The sequence below is a fragment of the Elgaria multicarinata genome, chromosome 17, assembly GCF_023053635.1.
Source record: "Elgaria multicarinata webbii isolate HBS135686 ecotype San Diego chromosome 17, rElgMul1.1.pri, whole genome shotgun sequence".
NCBI classification, from domain to species: Eukaryota; Metazoa; Chordata; class Lepidosauria; order Squamata; family Anguidae; genus Elgaria; species Elgaria multicarinata.
In genome coordinates this window covers 14,522,420-14,542,424 of record NC_086187.1, presented here as the reverse complement: position 1 = coordinate 14,542,424, position 20,005 = coordinate 14,522,420, and the positions used below count along the sequence as shown (strand labels likewise).

Genomic DNA, 20,005 nt, shown 5'->3' with positions numbered 1-20,005 from the left:
AAAGGATGCACGGCATTTTCTCAGAAACGGATGTGGTATATTTCAAACGTGGGAAATTTAATTTTTCTCTGGATGGTTTATTTATAACCATTTTGATTCCAGTGTTGAATATGGTATACACATATGCCTCAGGCTCCTATTAGTTATCGGCTGCCATGGCGTTATTGTTACAATAGTTTCAATGTATATCTCATGTTTTGATCTACAAGCTCTAAAGAGATTAGCAACTAGAGCTGAGCCAAAACATAAGCTGGACCTTCGCAGCCTCACCGGCAGGATGTGAAGCTGCCACCTTGGATATATGGATTCTTCAAGGGAGGCCTATGAGCATGGGGAAGGTTTGGCCATCGTGGCCTGGCATTGGGAAGGGAGTTCAACCCTCTATTCCCCAGGCAACATAGGAATGCTTCCCTTTCTTCCTGCACTATGCTGTCAACATCTGGGATTGTAAGGAATGTTGCTTGTTTGCCTAGGGGCTTTGCTAGACCTACAGGGTGTTCCACCGTTGAGGAGCGGTGAAAGCGGATTTTCCCGTTCAGCCGTGACGCCTCATCATCCACACCTGCCTTCGATTTGTGGCGGAAGTTTGCGCCGGTTGTGCTGCTGCCGCTGCGAGCACGGTTGCGCAGCCACACCGGCCTGATTGCCGCGGCTTTTTTTTTCGCTCGCTGCACGGTTTGCGCAAGTCCGAAAGACCGCAAACTTGTGCAGCCGTCAGCGATGCCGCCGCCGGCCCCGGCGGCGGTGGAGCCGGAGCCGGCGCTGGCGGCGCCAGTGCCAGCTGAAGTGCTGCTGGTGCTGTTGAGGGTCAACATTGATGCGCTCACTTCCTGATGGGGGTCGCGGCGGGTGTAATATGACCCGAGGTCAATCGTCTGCATGGGCACTCTGTGCCTACATCTCCCATCATGCCTCTGAGGTGTCGCCGCCGATGACCGCCTCTGTGCCCTGTGCCCCATCCCAAGGAGCCAACCCACATCTGGCCGTAGCCATGGCAGCAGCCCACAAACAGCTCTGCCCTCTGCCAGCCTGGTACCCACACCAACAGGCAGCGTACAGCACCGCCATTATGCAGCCACGGTGGCTGCCCACTGCGAGGAGTCACCAACTCCCCATGAAGGCAGACTGTGGGATGCCCGGCTTTCTGAAAACTGACCCACGCAGAGGTTGCAGTAGAAAAAACACCAGCAGCGCATGAGCCACTTTTCCGTTCCTCCGTTCCTGCGCTAACTGTCACTGTGGAAATTTTTTAAAAAAGCCGCTCCGCCGCGCTGCCCCAGCTGGCGGGCTGGGCGCAAATGGCGGAGGCGGCTTGACCGAAGCCGCTGGCCACTCCCCTTAGCACGCCTTTTCCTGACCAGTGCGGACCGCAGTGACCTCACATCCTCCCACACGTACTCCGAATTACCGCGGCCCGGCAGGAAAAGGCGCACTAGAACTCACTTTTTTAAAGTCAAGATAAAGAGGCTTCACCCCAGGATAACGACGGATCGTCATGAACGTCATCTGGAAGCCTCGACGCGACTGCCGAAGGTAACGCGCGCTACAGCCTCGTCTACTAACGCCCTAGGTAAGCAAGCAACTATCCCTATATTCTGGCACTGTCCTGTAAGCAGTTGCAGGAAGACAGTGATAGTTACCTGGCTGCCAGTCAATCAGGCGACTTGCCCTATCTTCTAGAGCTGTTATGTCGCATTGCCTGCTTCCGCAGCTGCGAAGTCTCGCAAACAGCCAAAGAAAAAATAAATTACAGGTACGTTCTGCGGGGAACTGAGAGCGCATTTTGTGTCCCATAGCCTCACAAAATGATCTCAAAGTCTTGGCCAAGATTACTTCAGCTCATCTCCATTAATAACACATTTTGAAATAATTCAACAGTAAATGCCCCAAATGCTTGATCAAATAAATGTTTACTGCCTTTTAAAAAGGGGGCAATGGAACAGATTTGGTGGGTCTCCCCCATGAGGGAATTCTATAGAGGGGACTATTCCAGGTAGGTGCCAATCCAAAGGGCCTTGCTTCCTGATCTGAAATCATGGGAAATTAATGCGAGAAGGCATTCCCACATATCCTAGATTCGGGCTATGAATGAGTCTACTTTAAAGGTTAGAACCACCACCTTGAACTTAGTCTTGTTGCTAACCATTGAAGCTATTATAGTACTGGTGCAACATGCTCCTTGCAGGAAGACACACACACACACACACACACACTCACACACACCAGCAGTAGTCATGATGCTGTATTCTAGACCAGCTGAAGTTTCTGAAATGTCTTCATAGGCTGCCCTACATAAAGCATGTGACAGTACTAAAGTGGAAAAATTACTAGGACATAGCAATACAGTTGTGAGGTCCAAAAAGGGGTGCAGCTGGTCACAGGAGCCACCTGGCCACAGCCACCTAGGAATCAAGAAGCAATGTTGGATCCAAGAATACTCCCAAACTGCAAAGCTAATCTTTTGGGGGTAATTAGACCCCATCTAGAATTTACAACCTTCTGGTTCAATAAACCACCCGATATAAGCAATTCTCTCTTATTTGGATTGAGCTTTAGTTTGTTTCTCCCTCTACTCCATAGAAGAGCTCAGAAAGCATTCAGCGACATCACTGCGTCACCTAGATTTGATGAAAAGGAGAACTAGAGCTGAGTGCCATCAGTATACTAACAACAGCCAACACCCAAAACCCTCTCCCAGCACTTTAGTGTAGATCTCAAATAGGATGCGGCCTTCAGAGAGCTCTGAGGATGACCAGCTTCCCCCACCCCCACTGCCCAATCCATTCATATCCTTGGTGCATCTCACAAGTGGGCAACCCGAATACCAGAAGCACTAAAGTCAGCCAAGCTACCTTCTCCCTTTCTGCACATTCCTCCACAACACTTCTTTTAAAATGTGTTATTTCCTTCCTAGTCTCTAATGACAGAATCATAGAATAGTAGAGTTGGAAGGGGCCTATAAGGCCACTGAGTCCAACCCACTGCTCAATGCAGGAAGGGGTGCAGCTGGAGCACTCATCCATCTCCCCCCAACCCACCCACCCTTTTAAAGCTGAGAATTGGGGCATGGCTATCCAGCACCAAGGTAACCCGTACACTCCTGCGACAAGGGCATAGGATATTATATTGTTGGATAAGTGCTCATGTTGGATCAGGGCTTGCAGGAATATAGCACAAAACAACAAAACTTATTTTAATCATCTGGAAAATACTGCACGCATGCAAGCGCGCACACACGTACACGCACACACCTTGATAAAGCTTGCACTTGATTCTTCCTGGGCTATTCTGTGTCTCTACCCTGCTCTTTCATTTTTCTCCTTTTATTCAAATTCCTCTCCATCACTGAGTGGGCCATAGCCCTTTTTGGTGGATTTTTATTTATTTGGTACATTTATATCCTGCCTTTCCTCCAAAGAGCCCATGGTGGCATACATTACTCTCCTGCGATGTTATTCTTACAACAACCCTGTGAGGTAGGATAGGCTGGTCCAAAGTCACCCAGAAATGCTGCGTATGAATATCAGTGAGATGTGTGAACTAGTTCTGGAGAGTAAACTGGTTTCCTTGCAAGAGGGGAATTAACCAATAGATATATACCAATTTCTTGTTTTATGTAGATATATCAGGAATTATACAGGTGTTATTTACTTTCCTTGGTGGATTCCCTTTAGGGTTCAGACATGTGCTTGCTTGCCCTTATCGGACTAGAAGTTGGATGGTCTATGCTTGCCTTTTTGTGGTGGTTGGCACAAGGGTGTCAGAAGCTTGATGCACACACAATGGGCCGGTTTGCATGATCAGTCAGCCCACTGTGGCATATTCAAGTCACAGTGGACTGTGGCACAGGTGGCCATTTTGAATATTCAAGCTGCAAGTGCAGTTTCTTGCAAGAAACTGGCAAGAAAGATCTCATGGGTACTGGGTGGTTTGTTAACCACGCCAACAACCCACCCTCACCAGGCTCAGATGAATGACAAGCTGCAAACACAGCTTGAATATTCAAGTCACCTCACATGCACTGCAACCAACCGGGTCTTAAATAAGTAATTAAATAAATGCTGAGGTCCTGGGGGATGAGAAGCAGTGCGTAGTTTTCCTTTTGCCTTGCAGAAACACCCTCCCTGAACCAAGGAGCAATCTATCATCGTAATACAGAAAGAAGGACCTTCTCTGCTTCCATAATTGGCAATGAGGAAGAGGCATTCATGTGCTAAAGGGCCACATGGCTGTAGGTATGGATGAATCTGTCAAGTTATACATCCAGTTCCTCATTTTCCCAACATTCCATTTTCACATCAATCTGTGACTTTAAAAAATCAGTTTGGAAATTTGTATGTTTTTTTGTGCACATTTCTTCTAATATTACCCTACCCTGTGCCTGCTTACCCTACCCTGTGCCTGTTGGCATTCTCTTCCCCTCCTTATTGTTTTACTATGATTTTATTAGATTGTAAGCCTATGCGGCAGGGCCTTGCTATTTACTGTTTTACTCTGTACAGCACCATGTACATTGATGGTGCTATATAAATAAATAAATAAATAAATAATAATAATAATAATAATAATAATAATTTATATAGCGCCATCAATTTTCATGGTGCTATACAGAACAAAATAAAACAAAATACAAAACACCCTGCCATATGGCTTACATTATATATACAAACATTTACTCCTAATATAATGCATCTCTGTGTGAACTTTCCCCTAATATATGCACTTTGTGCTCACATTTCCTTGTTTTATGCACTTTGTGTGCATTTTCTTGGTTTGTGAACTGCATCACAAAATTCGGATAAGTGCGAATATCATCATATCATTGTGTTCCGGGTTGTATATAGTTTTGGAAAGTGCAAATTTGGCAAGTTCATATTAAAATACAAACTGAATGAATTTCTCACCCGCCTTTTCTTTGCTGGTTCCTTCTGGGTGCAGGAAACTTCATTTACTATGTTAAAAACGCACATACTGGAAAAATAGGGGCATGAAATTATAATCTCTGAGTGTTCATATTCACAAAATGCAAAAGCGTATGAATGTGATGCAGTGCTTATAGAGTTGGACTAGAAACACCTGGATTTTAAGTCCTCATTCGGCCACAAAGTTCACTAGGTGACCCTGGGCCAGCCACTACCTCTTGGCCTAATCTATTCCACAGAGTTGTTGTGACGATTAAATGGAGAGGGCAGAACTGCGTGGACTCCCACAAGCTCCTTGGAGGAAGACCAAGAGAAAGATGTATCGAATGAAAAAATATATACCACCACAAAATCTATTTGCAAGCATGACCTAATGCTTGATGCACACATTTACAGCTATATCACAATGCTAGCTGAACCACCATCACTAATAAATGTAAGGAACACCCAAACAAACCATTGATGTCATAAAACAAGAAATTATTTTACCGCTGGTTTGAACTTCTCTTAAGGTGAAAGTTTGTGGAGACAGCGACTGAACATTTTTCACAGAGCTCCCAGCGTTTGCCTCCCTGATCACTTCATTGTGATCATAAAATCCAAATATTCTTCCCAGTTACACACTAGATCTTCTTGAAAAGCAGAGATTCACCAAGCCCTGAACCTGGCAGATATGGATGAGAGAGGGACTGTAGTGGCAGTGGTGGGGACACATTGCTTTCACAACTTTTGTAGAACACACACACAAAATGGACACCTCCCCCCTTGTCTATCTTCCTACACATCTGTCTAGCAAACCAGCTTGAATACTTGGTCTCTGGAAATTTATGTATGAGCCTTTGCCAAAGGTAAGATCCAAGAACACTGGAAGGACCAATGGTCTGAGATGGTACAGCGTATTCATAGGTCCCTAACAGTAAGGACTTTGTGGCACCAGCTTTTAGAAAAAACACACACCTAAGAAAAGTCTAATAATGAAGTACTTATTTTAGTAAATATCATATGAATGAAATAAGTGTTTTCTCAATACTTCAAGTCTCTCCCTGCCACTTTCCCCAATTTTATTTTATTTTTATTTTTTTTACAAGAGGAATTCAGCAGACGTAGTGTATAGTTAGTTCTAAACTTTGAGGCAAAAAAAAAAAAGTTGTTTCCCTCACTTTTCAGAGTACATAAATGTGTGCTGCACTGGCTAAATAAATCAGTCACTGTATCCCAGGAGGGACAAGCACCTTTTAATGCTCCACTTCAACTGGGCACAGGCTTGAAAATGTGGCGGGTTGTTGCCTTAGATATTAGGTAGCTTTGAGAGCTTGAGAGAGCTGATTAGAGTGAAGTGTCTGCTCTCCTTTGGGGCTCTATTTCTGGATTCTATATAAGATGCTACATTCTACCCAAGGTGCAAGCCAGAGTTTTTCTGTGGGGGGCGGAGAGCATTCCCACAAGACAGTTTTTAGGGTAGTGCAGCACATGATGCCCTACTGATACTTTGGACTTCAAATCGCAGCATTCCTATTAGCCATGCTGGCTGGAGCTGGTGCGATGGTTTGAAATCCAAAACATTTGGAGGGCACCAGGCTGGGGAAGGCTGGTGTAGTGCAAAGGGCAGAGTGTGGGATCTGGGGTGGGATACCCAGGCTCACATCTCTTCTTAACCCCATTAACAAATGGAACAACCCAGGTCATTTTTGGTTATGGTTAAGGATGTCTGGATAAGAAATTCAGTTCTTTTTTTTACTTGACGGAGTTCTGCAGTGTGTATGACTCGATTTGCCTTTGACAGCTGAAAAGCAGGCCATTCCCTGAATTCTGTGTTTCTCTTTCCTGCAGGTTCTGCAATCTGTGCCAAATTTTGAGCAATTCATGCAAATTTCTGAGCAATTTGCACAAATTCGACCGTAATTTATGCAAATTGCCGAAGCTGTGGAGGGAAAAAAATGTGCAAAATTCCCAGGAAATCTGTGAACTGGCCTGACTTGCTGAAGACCAAGTTTGGTGCTGCAGTGGGAACTGTAAATAAGTCCAAGGGCCTGAACCTTGGGAAATTTGTTGAACTCCGCCCCACAAATGTATTTCTCCAACATTCCTAGTTATGATACCAGGCTCAGGAACTCCCTCGCTCAGGAGGTTCATTTATCTCCTTCCTTCCCAGTCTTCACAAAGATTGCTAAAAGTGTTTTTTTATATGTGTTTGCTTTTTATGCTGCCTGATCCCCACGACCTCTTTTATATGCTGCTGCTGTGTTTACTATGGTAGTTGTTCATTTGTAATCGGATTTTATTGATCTAGTTTCATATTGCTTTTTATTGATATTTTGAGAGCTGCACTGAACATTTTCCAATTAAAGGGTAGTACGATATTAAAGGGTGGATGGATGATATTCTGGAGGTGACAGACTTGACCTTGGGGGAGCTGGGGGTGGCAACGGCCGACAGAAAGCTCTGGCGTGGGCTGGTCCATGAAGTCATGGAAACAACTGAACGAATAAACAACAAAATACAAATCTTGTAAATACAAGAAAGAGAAAAAGCTCTTATGTATTAGCAGTAATAAAAATGTTACAACAAATAAATCAAAATCCGTGTCGTAAGTTGTGCCTGCAAAAGCAAAGCCAGTGGAGTGTTAGCACACTAACAATAAACTCCAAACCTCCGTACAATCTCACTGAGCTGGATCCACAGCAAAGATCCCAGAAGGAAGATACACAATTGCTGTCCTGGTCCAGGGCCCCAAACCCTCATCCTCAGAGGATCCCAACATCTCGTACTCAGAAGGAGAGGCTCCTGAATCACACTCACACACACACTCACTCTGCAAGTTGAACACAAGGACAAAAAGAGTGGGCATGAGCTAGAATCACTCTTCCTATGATGCAAGTTTTTACTAGCACAGAGTTGGGGGGTTAACATGAAAGAGCACTGGAAAAATAGTGACCCCCCCTCCCAACTGCAGTGTAAAGTGGTAGACTCTATTCTACCACATTAGGATTCTGCACCTTATTCTGCTATATATGTAGGTGAAACCTAACATTATAATATGGGGAACAGTCCACCCGGAAGAGATACAGATGCAGTTGTTAGATGCTCACTTGCGTCTACAAAATCTGGCCTTATTTGGAGAGGTCCGAGCTTTGGGATCTGTACTGCTGAAATCCTCGGCTTCTGTGGATTTCATTTGGCACCGCAAATGTGCAGTGCCTCTCAATACTAGGCCCTGGGTGCACCATTTTTAGCTGTCAAAATTAACAGCCTCCAGCTCTGTACGTCTCTATTTCCCCCACCTGGGAAATAAGCAGAGAAACACTTAATCCACCTAAGAGAGCGGGGCAACATTTAATGCATGAATTGTTTCTGTGAAGGGCTCTATAGAAGAAATTAACTGAGTAACATTTTTGAAAGCAGCGTGAATGGACTAGGAAGTGAGTCATGGACCACTTACACGGGTAGTCCCTTTGACTCCAGTGGGGACTACACTAATATAAGTGGTTAGTGAATAGACTCTTTATAGGCCTCCCACCTTACCCAAAGAGCTGCTGGGGTTGCAGCCATATATATTACACACACGCGTGCACACACACGCACCATTGTGATTGCCAAGTACCAAGGTAGAGAAATGTAAGAAAGGCTAAGTGTAATTATAATGCCAATCACCACCTTATTAGGTTTATTGATTTGTTACTACACACGTGCACAATTTAGCAATAAGCTGTCTGTGGAAGAATAACTACTGCATTTTGGAAATATTTCCCATATTCTCCCCCAGATCAAGCTCAGAGGAAATATGTTCTTCAGAATTGCAGCTGAACAGGCTCTGCGCAACACTTTTGGAGTGATCCTTGTGTCCATCACAAAGCCGCCGCCGCCACCACCCTTATGGGAGCAAGTGTAAAAAAAAAGATGACTGGAGTATGTGTTTGTGTTTGTTTAAAAGAAACAGCAAAAAGTTTGATCAGATATATATGCAAGGTACTGGGAGGTAAATGCATCAAGGGACAGCCTGCATGAATTGTAGGGGTGACAGGCAAAAAGGAATACATCAGCATTCACTCTGAAGGCTGGATGTGTATCAGCTAGGGAGCAACGTCCAAAGCAAGGACAGCACAACCCACACCCAAAAACTTACACCTGCTCCTCTTTCTATACTTAGCCTTACACCACCTCTTTCTTCAGAGAGTTCATAGCAGCTTAGAAATGGTTAAAAATCGGCCAAATCCCAACTACACCTCCAAAGCTCAAATTCAAAATTGATTGCCATTTTCAACTGTTATTAAGTTTAAAACAACAACAACACCACACACGTCATGAAACTACCTGGCCTGAGAGAATGGACAGTGAACAGTAGCCCAGGCACATGCTTGCAAACACGTTAAATTGCATAAGGGGTTTTGAAGACGCGGGGCCAATCCTTCAGTTAAATATTATGTTAAGACTCAAAACGTGTCCTACTGATATCAGATCTCTTTCCCCTAAACATTCGCAAATATCAATATTGTGTAGATGATATTGTAAAGGGCAATATCTAATTCTAGCAAATAGTGGCTGGAACAACAGGACTCCTCCAATTAACACTTCAGTAAAAGGGGTCTGGTCAGATGTGAGGAGGCTTCTGGTACTGTATTGTGGCTAGCTGGGGTTACAGAATTTTGAGTTTTTATTTTCCAAACCAGTGGCTCTTAGCTCAGTGCTCTAACCATAAGGCGTCACTGCTTCTTGACACCACACTCTGCTTGATTTTATATGAGGTGCATGTGGCAGGTTTCTTATGTTATCAGTTATAATGATGCCTTCCATGTCTGGCAACAGGGGTGGAAGAGAACGGGCTGGGAGGAGTCTAAATATGGAGTTTGTGCCTTATTTACATTTCACATCTTATTCTGCTACAGGCACTCAAGGAATGCCAGATTTTGCAAGGAGATGTTAACAGCAACGGCACCTCCAACAGGTCTTCACTCCCCCACTAAGGGACTATGTAATGATGTACAAATGATTGGCAATACCTGGAGGTCTCCTACATTTTAGTCATAGTCTGCCATGGGAAGTTTCGCTTGTAATAAGTATCTTAATTAAAAGTTTTGCCTGGCACTGCACCTACCCTACATAGTTAGCACTCATCACTTGCCTCCCACAAGAGCCCCAGAGCATGCTGCCTGTACAGACCAGAGACAAATTCACAGATTAACAGGGCAAACAGGAATAACTGCACTGAGTGCAGCAAGACCTCCAAAGTTTTCTTGTGCTTCTTCTAATTCCCAGAGAATGTCTCACCCATGCACAAGGAAGCATGCCATCCATCCAGTTTTAAAATCAATTTACTTTTTTCCTCCCCATTTGCCTATCACAATGTTAAACAAATTCTTAATTGTGCATCCATTTGAACAAATTAATGTGTCTAAATGTGTAAAAGTCTGGGTTGTTTTTTTTCTCAGTCTCAGAGATGTAGGGATTTTATTGGTAAGGTACATCTCCATCCTTCTTAATAAAATTACTGGCCCATTCACAGAATTATCACTTGTAAAAATGCACAATCCTGAAGGCAATCTACATCAGGAAAAACTTCCTGACTGTTAGAGCAGTGTGACAATGGAATCAGTGACCTAGGGAGGTTGTGGGCTCTCCCACACTAGAGGCCTTCAAGAGGCAGCTGGACAACCATCTGTCAGTGATGCTTTAAGATGGATTCCTGCATTGAGCAGGGGGTTGGACTCGATGGCCTTGTGGGCCCCTTCCAATTCTGCTGTTCTATGATTCTATTCTATGATCACCCATGTATTGAGGACTGTTTTCCCTACTTAAACATCCTTAGCAGATAAGTCCATATAATATGTACTACAAAGAACAAAGCTAGGTATTATATTAAAGGCATGGCTGCTGCCAAATAAACAATGGACGTGTATTTAATTTTCCCTCTTTAACATTTGTAGAATTTACCCACATTCTACTGTCACAAATTTCCATGTTTCCTTGCCTCCTGCAGTCAATGATGTACAGTGGGTTGAGGAAATGAAGAGTGTGGGTAATTTTTTTTAGACATTAGGACCATTATGCCTTAAACTGAGTCAGACCATTGGTCCATCTAGCCTAGTATTGTCGACACTGACTGGCAGTGGCTCTCCAAATTTTCAGGCAGGGTCCTTTCCTTGCCCTACTTGGAGAAACCAGGGATTGAACCTGGGGCCTTCTGCACATAAAACATGTACTCTATCACACTGAGCTACAAGCCTCTCCACATTAATGAAGAGGGTGGGAGAACATAAAAGCATGGCTGTTTTGCTGAACTCATATTGTTCCAGTCCTGAACAATATGAGTTCAGTTAGGCCTCATCTAGAGTATTGCGTCCAGTTCTGGGCTCCACAATTCAAGAAGGATGCAGACAAGCTGGAGCGTGTTCAGAGGAGGGCAACCAGGATGATCAGGGGTCTGGAAACAAAGCCCTATGAGGAGAGACTGAAAGAACTGGGCATGTTTAGCCTGGAGAAGAGAAGATGGAGGGGAGACATGATCGCACTCTTCAAATACTTAGAAGGTTGTCACACAGAGGAGGGCCAGGATCTCTTCTCGATCCTCCCAGAGTGCAGGACACAGAATAACGGGCTCAAGTTAAAGGAAGCCAGATTCCAGCTGGACATCAGGAAAAACTTCCTGACTGTTAGAGCAGTGCGACAATGGAATCAGTGACCTAGGGAGGTTGTGGGCTCTCCCACACTAAAGGCCTTCAAGAGGCAGCTGGACAAGCATCTGTCGGGGATGCTTTAGGGTGGATTCCTGCATTGAGCAGGGGGTTGGACTCAATGGCCTTGTAGGCCCCTTCCAACTCCACTATTCTATGATTCTATGATTCTATGAACCCCTCCTTGATGTCTTGCTCTGTTACTTCCGATGGGTGCGATTTGCAATTTCACAGAGAAACACAATACAAATATGAGTGTCCAAGTTAGCAAAAGAGGTGGCTGAAACATCCTAAAGTTCCTTGTTTGTTTGTCCAGACAAGAGTTCTGTCCTGATAAGAATTGTGGAATAATAACCTCTGAATCTTAATTGTATGAAGCTCTTTGTGCACGGCCAGCTGCTTTACTTTGCAGTCTGGACTGAATCTTAAGAAGGCAAATGTATCATCTGAACAATTTGTCACAAGCACAAATTGCAATTTGGCGTGCCATCATGAACCTTTTCAGTTTGGGCTAAACAGAGGTGTGCCAAGCTGCAGTTTGTGCATGTGATGAATGATTCAGCTGGTCCACATGCTGTATACATGGAGCAATAGGCTGAAAAATCGAGCATTTGGCTTCATTAGTTCTGAGAATCAACTCGTATTTAGCATGCTTCCAACTAGGATTTTGACTGTGAGGCCTGCTATTCCCGTTTGTGTGGTGAGTCTGCAGAGTTTGCATTACTTTTCCTCATGGGGAACATGTGAAGGGCGGACATGTATTCTATAGACATTCAGGGACCCACTACCAGCTCTGGCACATGTCTACTTAGAGATGTGCATCTCCTCTTCATACATTACATGATCCCACAAGGACCATTGGTGTAAACACAGTAAGTATGCCTGTGATTGGAAAATGTGATGGAATCACACCCCAGGCACAGGCTGAAAAACTGCAGGCTTGTTTGTATCCGGCATCAAATCATGCCTTTAACTGGGAATGCAAGCCAATACGCTCCTCTTTCTGCAATCTGAAGTGCTTTTATGGGGGTGACTTCCATTGATGATCCATTGGTGAGTCCTGCTGAAAGACCTCCCCCATGAAGGCTCCTCCTCCCTCACCTGTCACCACCGACAGGCATTCCAGTAGGAGATGAGGGGGAAAGCAGCGCCATCCCACTAGCCCCGCTGAAAGACTACATCATTTTTCCTCTTCTTTTCCCATCCCTTGTTCTTTGTGTCGTTTTGAGATCGTAAGGCAGGAACTGTCTTGTTTTACTGATTTCATGTATAGGTTGCTCTGGGAGCCCTTTTCCGGCTGAGAAGCAAGATAAAATACTTTCAATAAATAAATATATCTTAGCGTAGTCTTTGTAGCAGAGGCTCTCACCTAGCTTACTTCCAATGTTCTCTCTCTCTCTCTCTCTCTCCCCAAAACACTTAATCTGGTGTGGGAAAATGTTGTAAAGAAAAACGTGGTAGCGGAAGTGTGGTGATGGCTGCAGTGTGATCTTGCTTTGTTCTGTCCTGGGCCCACCCTGCATCTCTTACCATTCAATGCTCAGAGACCTGGGACGGAAGGCAGGCAGCTCAGCCAAGCCATACTCAGCTTTCCTCCTCTTCTCCTGCTTCTGCTTAACTGATAACCGGTGTGTGAACTTAGAGAGGCTGCTCTCAGACCTGGGGAGGGGGGGAAAGGAGAAGTGTTAACTTCATCACAGCATCACAGTAACCAGAGGGAAACGGCAGGGGAAAGAGGCCAAGGAGGAGAAGAGCTGGTGGCCAAACGTCAGGAAATGAAGAGGCGAAGCCGCGTGCTCACTGGTGGCACCTTAAAAGATAACAAATTAATTATGGCTAGGGATAGATGACCCTGTCAAGTTCAGCTGATCGCAGTTTCTTGTTTTTCCAATCTTACGCTTATATGAAATTCATATGCATTTTTGTGGCATTTCTCCCAATTCATGTATTTTGGTACACAATTTTTGCCTAACGTATGCATATTTTTGCAAGCACTTTTCTTATTATAATGCATTTGAAACATAATTTTCAGTAATACACACACAAACACAACACACACACACACGTATGTGTGTTCACTTTTCCCTAAAATAGGTATTTTTTGATTGGAGAATTCCACAGAAGCATTTGAGAAGTGCGAATTCCAAAGGATAATTTCTCCCTGTCCCTAATTGTGGCAGAAGCTTCATAGGCTAGATCCTGCATTTGACAAAATGGACCAAGGAAACTTATGCCACTATATGTTTACTAGTTTTTTGGGTTTTTTTATGATTCAACAGACTGGCATAGTCAACCCTTTGGAACAAGACATCCACTGGAATCCTTACCATTCAGCTTAGTTTTTTAAACCAAGTTTCTAGCTTTCAGAGTTGCACAGAAAAATCTTTAAGTGACTTCAAAATTCATCATACAAAGTGTACTCCTAATGCCAGCACTAAAGATAAATGACGTTTGTCGGATTGATACAGTTATGCCCGGTTCAGAGTATAATGTACAGATTTTTGGGGGAAAGCTATAAAGAGAATGATCTGTATTGTCTTCGCTTAAATACCAAAAACTTCCAAAAAGCATGGAAATATATATATGTGCAAAGAGTATCAGAGAGGAGATAGGCAGATCTGGGAGCAAGGGACAGAGACTGTAAGCAGTGGTTTTCAAACTGTGATCTCAGTAAGCCTGGTGGTCATCAGCAGCATATAAGAGTTTCCCATTGAAAAAGTCAATAATGGAAGTTAAGCTTCACTGAAAAACAGGTTGCCCATCTCTACAATACACAGTCCCAGGATCCATTTATGTGGGGTGATAACAGGCCAAGATAGCATCCTGTGTGTCCTGAATGTATAATGTAGAACCCTCCCCAGCCGCCTCTACAAAACAAAGGGGTTCCTCTGTTGACACAATGATGTGGAAAGGATTCCATGAAGGATGAAGGTTGAAAACCATTGATTTAAGGGATCATTATGACATTCAGATCAAATTGGAGATTCTGGGACTTGGGTGGTACTACAGTTCAAAGCATCTGGCATCAGTCAATATGAAACAGTGAGCATTCACATGGCAATTTTCAGGGTACATGATGCCATGATGGAGCAAGTTCATGGTCTGCTAATAGGCTATGTAATAGAAATACAGTAGCCCACCCACAGAATGGGTTCTGTGTGATCTATACCCTAACTGGATGGCGTTCTTTAGTCTACTCCAAGGCTTCCGGATTACTGCTAGAACTCCTGCCTAACTGTGGCTGCTGCATAGTTTCCTGCATGTACATCTGCCTCAACCTCAACCCCTAACCTATTGCTCCCATCCCATTCCTGGACCTACCTTGTTTCTTGTTTCTGCCCTTCTTTTCTTAGCATTCCACCTCCATGGATAGATGTTCTGATTCTGAACCAACCCACGCTAACATACATGGACTGGGCTTAGGTATGTGCAAACCCAACAGCAAGTAGTGGTCCCTGGTGGATGTGGGGCCATGCAGCAGGTAGTGGTACCTGTGGGACCAAACCTGAATACACAAAGGCAGCACTGGTAAGGACAAACAGGGCTCTTTGTTGCAGCTCTCATTTTCAACAGAACAACTTGTTCCACCTCAGCTACAAAAATCATTTAGCATTTATATAGCATATTTCAAATGCTCAAAGTACTTCATGCACATTAGATTGCTAATTATTCCAAGCAGCCTGTAAAGTAGGGCAGAGTTATTCTCCACTTATTACACCCAAGGTGGTGGGGGGGGGGGCGCGCTGGGGGCGGGAGGGACTAGCACTGCCTAGTCCTAAGCCATCTAGTGAGTTCATGACATAGATTAGATTTGAACTGGAGTCTTCATAGCTCACACCTTTTGCCACCAAACCACTTATGACTTTGGAGAGAGAGAAAACAGTAAGGAGAGGCAAAGGGAGTCAAACTGATCCTTTCAAACCCACCACCATTCATCACTGCAACAAAACCAAAACACGTCACATTTATATACTACTTGTAGAGTTTTCAAAGCACTTGACGGGCATTCCCAGTCATCCTTACTGGCAACGTAGGCCAGTACTATTATCCCCATATTGCAGATTTGGGAACTGAAGCCAAGGATAGTTATTACGCTCATGGAGAAGCAAGATTGAAATCCAAGGACTACTTGATTTGCAGCTTATAGCCAAAGTAGATGATGTGTTAAGTAAGTGTATGCATTTCATGTACCTGATTTTTGTTATTTAAATAATAGCCATGCAGGGATCCAACCAGTGGAGTGCAACCCTTTCCTTCGACATGACATTCCCAATGAAAATCACCCTCCCCTCCGAAACATCTACGAGAGAAGCTGTCACTGATGCCGGTGCTATTTTCCTTCCTGGGATGAAGAGCTGCTTTCTCTGTGTGTATGTGACTTCCATTGGGCCACTGCATGGAGGTGGCGCAATCCCATTCCCCACCACCACAGCTGCTGTTAAATATCAAAAAATCAGATAGGTTAAATGCATACCTGAATTTAATATACGTATTTGGGCCCTCAGTCTTTTAGCTATTACGCGATACCACCTCTCTCAGAGTTAAGAAAGGCATATTATTCAAAGACAAAGACTCAACATCTGAGTTCCAGAAACCCTGGTAATTCATTCACAGTATTAAATATACCCCAGATAAGATGGCAGGGATCTTGCGCCTTTAATATTTCTGTAGAAGAGGGTATTTCAGCAGGCCCAGTGTGTCGTGCAAGCTAGACCTGCTGAATTTCCCTGTTCCACACAGCCACCCAAGCCCCAGAAATCCTAACAGAATGCTCAGATCCTGATATCAACTGCAGGAGTAGCAAATAAAAGCCCTCACAACAGCTTAAACTTGTCTAGCTTTTTTTCCCTTTCCTTTTTCTTTTTGTTCCCTTGGTTAAGCACAACCCAAGCTCGCTGAAGTACTCTGAATTCAATCTTGAAGCTTGTTCCAATTTGACTTTGGCCTTTGCTAGACCTAAATGAAAATCCGGGCGAGAGGAGGGGAGATCCCACGATGCATCTATCATGGGATCTCGCCATAGGCTAGACTTCAGGCGTGACAAGCTCTGGAGGAGAGCTATTGTGCCTGCCATTTTTTTTTTCAAATGCCGGATGCGCACGAACGCTGGTGCGCGCAGGTACGTGGTTTTTTTAAAAAAGGTTTCCCCGATCCCCCCACCCTGCCCCCAATGGGAGCAGCACTCCTGGAGAGCGCTGCACCCTGTGCGCAGAGCCGGGGAAAACCGCTTACACGGGCCACACGCTCATGGTCTCAGGCAGACCACGGGAAATACCAGGCCAAAAGTGGTGCCCATTATCCCGGGGCAAGGGAGGGTTGATCCTTGCCTGAGCCCGGGATCCCCTGTGCATCATCTGGACGCACAGAGGTGATCCTGGGTATCAGCCCGGGATAACCCTTCGTCTAGCTAAGGCCTTTGTATCAGATTGAGACATTGTTTGGTTTTCGCATGAAAATACATGCATCTTTTGTTGTGCATATTTTTTCCAAATAAATAGTATATATTCTTCGCTCGTTGATTAAAGTTTATTTGTGTACATTTTTCCAAAGTATGCATTTTTTCATGCACATTTTTCAAATGTACACATGCTGCCGAACACATTTTTTAGGTCTGCAAATCACATTGCAAGCACAGAAACGTATGGACTTCGACCCCGGATTTCATCTTGGCCTGTGTTCAAACTGGAAGGTGCAAACTGGGTAAATCTTGCTCAAAAACAAACTGAAACAAATTTCTCATGCATCCCTACTCTTGAAACATTCAGTGGGTGCATAGATAAGTGTATAAGTAACATGTAATAACTATTACAGGTGGTAATAGTTATTTAAACTATTTAAACAATAGTTATTTAAACAAAAAGTAGAGACTCATTGTGGAGGAATGCCATGCCAATCTAAGCTATGCTAGTAAGGAACAGTCTCAAAAAAAGCAAACGAAAGTGAAAATTAGGGGAATAGAACAAAATCTGCAACTTCACAGTCCTCTGTGGGTGTATCCATATTTGTATTTGCTTGACTGTTACATATACCTAAGTCGGTAGGCTTTTATGGCTTATTTAAACCAAGCAAAATACTTGAGAAACGTTTCCCAGAAAAGCAATCCCACTGTCTCTCTTTACAACAATGAAATAAACCGCAAACAGCTAGCCATTTTTCAGATACGTTTTAAAACATCAGCATCTTTAATTCATTAACTCTGGTTATTGATTTATTTTTCAGCTTATAAATTTGCTGTTGCTCACGACAGGGTGGAGACAGTTTTTTGGAGGGGGAAGCTGTCTGTCTAAATATTACCACTGGGAACGAGTAGGTTCAGGAATTTGAAGATCATTCTTTAAATTTTTTTAAAATAATCATTTTTTACTTTGCTGGAAGGAATGGATGTTTGCTTTTTTAAAAAACTGGGGGAAATCAACTCAGAAGAAAATTCGGGGGGTGGGGGGATTTGATTAGGAGCAGTTACACATCTCATTAAAACCTGTAAAATAGAACCTACAGCTCAAATTCTATCTCTGTCATTATATTCTCCCCTGCAATTCCATGTCAAAGCTCAGGTGGTAATGAGTCATATTTCAATTAATTGGAGCTCCGTAAAACCAAACATTTATCTCTTAGGCAGTTTCTACATTCAGATGCTGAGTAGAGGAATGTGAGATATCCAAGCGATGTGGATTAAAGGGTTAGAAGTAGGATTGTCATCTATAAACCAGACATTTCACACAATGCATAGGTGGGTGAAATTTCATTGGAAGTTATATTCATTCACCACACATATATTTCCCCTTTCTTCTGTTTAATAGCCAGTCAGTGCAGCAGGGAAGGGGGACATAGTGTTATATGGCATCAAATGCTGTCCCATTATTATTCACATCCACCTGTGTGGTGCTGTGAGATCCTCTTCTTCTTTGAAAAAAGTACTGGTGCCAGCAAATTGTTTGGCAACTGGCATTTTGATCCATTTTTTATTCATTTACAGATATAATTTAAATCCAGTTAAATTGCTAATGAAGGGCTTGCACTGACAGTTTTTGAGAGAGAGAATCCTCATCTAATGCACCTCAATCTATACGCAAACCATGGATTAACCACTGGGTCGTTTTGCCCCTAATCAACCTAGCAGTCCAGGTTCAGATGACACGCTATGCAATTTACAAAGGAACTGATTGGGGATTGCTAAGTAAAAGCAGAAGTGATGGGCACGCTGCAGGCAGCATGTCTGCTTTCTCCTGCTTGTTCCCAACAGTACATGAGCTGTCGGTGTCATGCAAACCAGGTCAATATCTTACCTTTAAACTGAACCCCAACTCCCCACCTTTTTCCTTCAGGTAAAGTGTGGGCATAGGATTGCTGAGGACCATAGGATCGCTCTCCCCAGCACCTTGATACAATGACAGTGAGACTATTTGCTCTGCAGCAGTGGAACTAAGCATATTGATATCTTTTCTCTAATTTTATATTTTAAATCAGTTGTTTCTGTGTTCAGTGACTCTCAACCGCTATAGCCTAGAATGACAATTCAAGAGAGAGGCTGTGTCTGTCCTTCCTGGGGCCCTTAAAAACACACCACCGAGAGAATAAAAATAACAACCACAATATTTTCATGTCTACTGGGGGACTTGAAAGAACATGGCTAATCTTAATTAACACTCTTGTAGTCACCATTCAGTTCATTATATCATAAACCCTTTTACCCATGTGAAATTTGGGGACTGGTTAAGAAAACAAGATTGCATGTGATGATTCAAAAGTTCAGGACTAGGAGAAGAACCCTGTGTCAGCTCCTCACCTTATTCCTTAACATTTTTTTCTGTCAGATTTCTCTTTTTCCATGGGCTTCATTTGCCAACAATGTTGCTGTACATAGAAATTACAAGCATTGTGGACAGAGCGCAACACATCCAGTCCCATCTGGCATGTGAGAATGGTTCTTAGAAAGTGGCTTTAAATCTGTTTTGTTTTTCAAGGCCTAAATATGGAGTTAGAAGTACTTAAATATCTTATAATTTAGAGCTTTCGAACTTCAAACAAAACCTAGTCTTAGTTTATAAATTGTGAAATATTTGGCTAAAGTGGAAATATAGTACATCCAGGAGGTATGGGATAGCCACATCTTTTTCTCATCTGGTATGGAGTTTGTTTATTTGTCCAGCATTTTTATTTGCTTATTTTGAAGTTAGACTCTTAAATTATCATCCTGTGTCACAATAACTCAAACTTCTTGAACTCGCCATACACCACTCAGATATATTTACAGGGCTGATTCAACGTGTGCTGATTTCTGTAGTCATCATTCATTTGGAATTTTGGGCCTATGTTTTCTGAAGGGGTCCAAATACAGGATAGACACGACTCCGGAGCCAATACTAATTGAAAAACTATAAACATTTAGTTGGTTCATTTAATGCTGTTTTTGAA

General features: G+C 43.4%; 1 protein-coding gene across 2 annotated transcripts in view; it reads right to left on the bottom strand.

Annotated features, from left to right (window-relative positions):
• The window catches only part of LOC134410191 (ankyrin repeat and fibronectin type-III domain-containing protein 1-like), a 328,172-nt gene that overhangs the window by 64,697 nt on the left and 243,470 nt on the right, over nt 1-20,005 (bottom strand). For both annotated transcript variants that reach the window (XM_063143337.1, XM_063143339.1), the window contains one exon: nt 13,121-13,249. In XM_063143337.1, the coding sequence (XP_062999407.1) occupies nt 13,121-13,249 (129 nt within the window). The remainder of the gene's footprint in view (nt 1-13,120; nt 13,250-20,005) is intronic.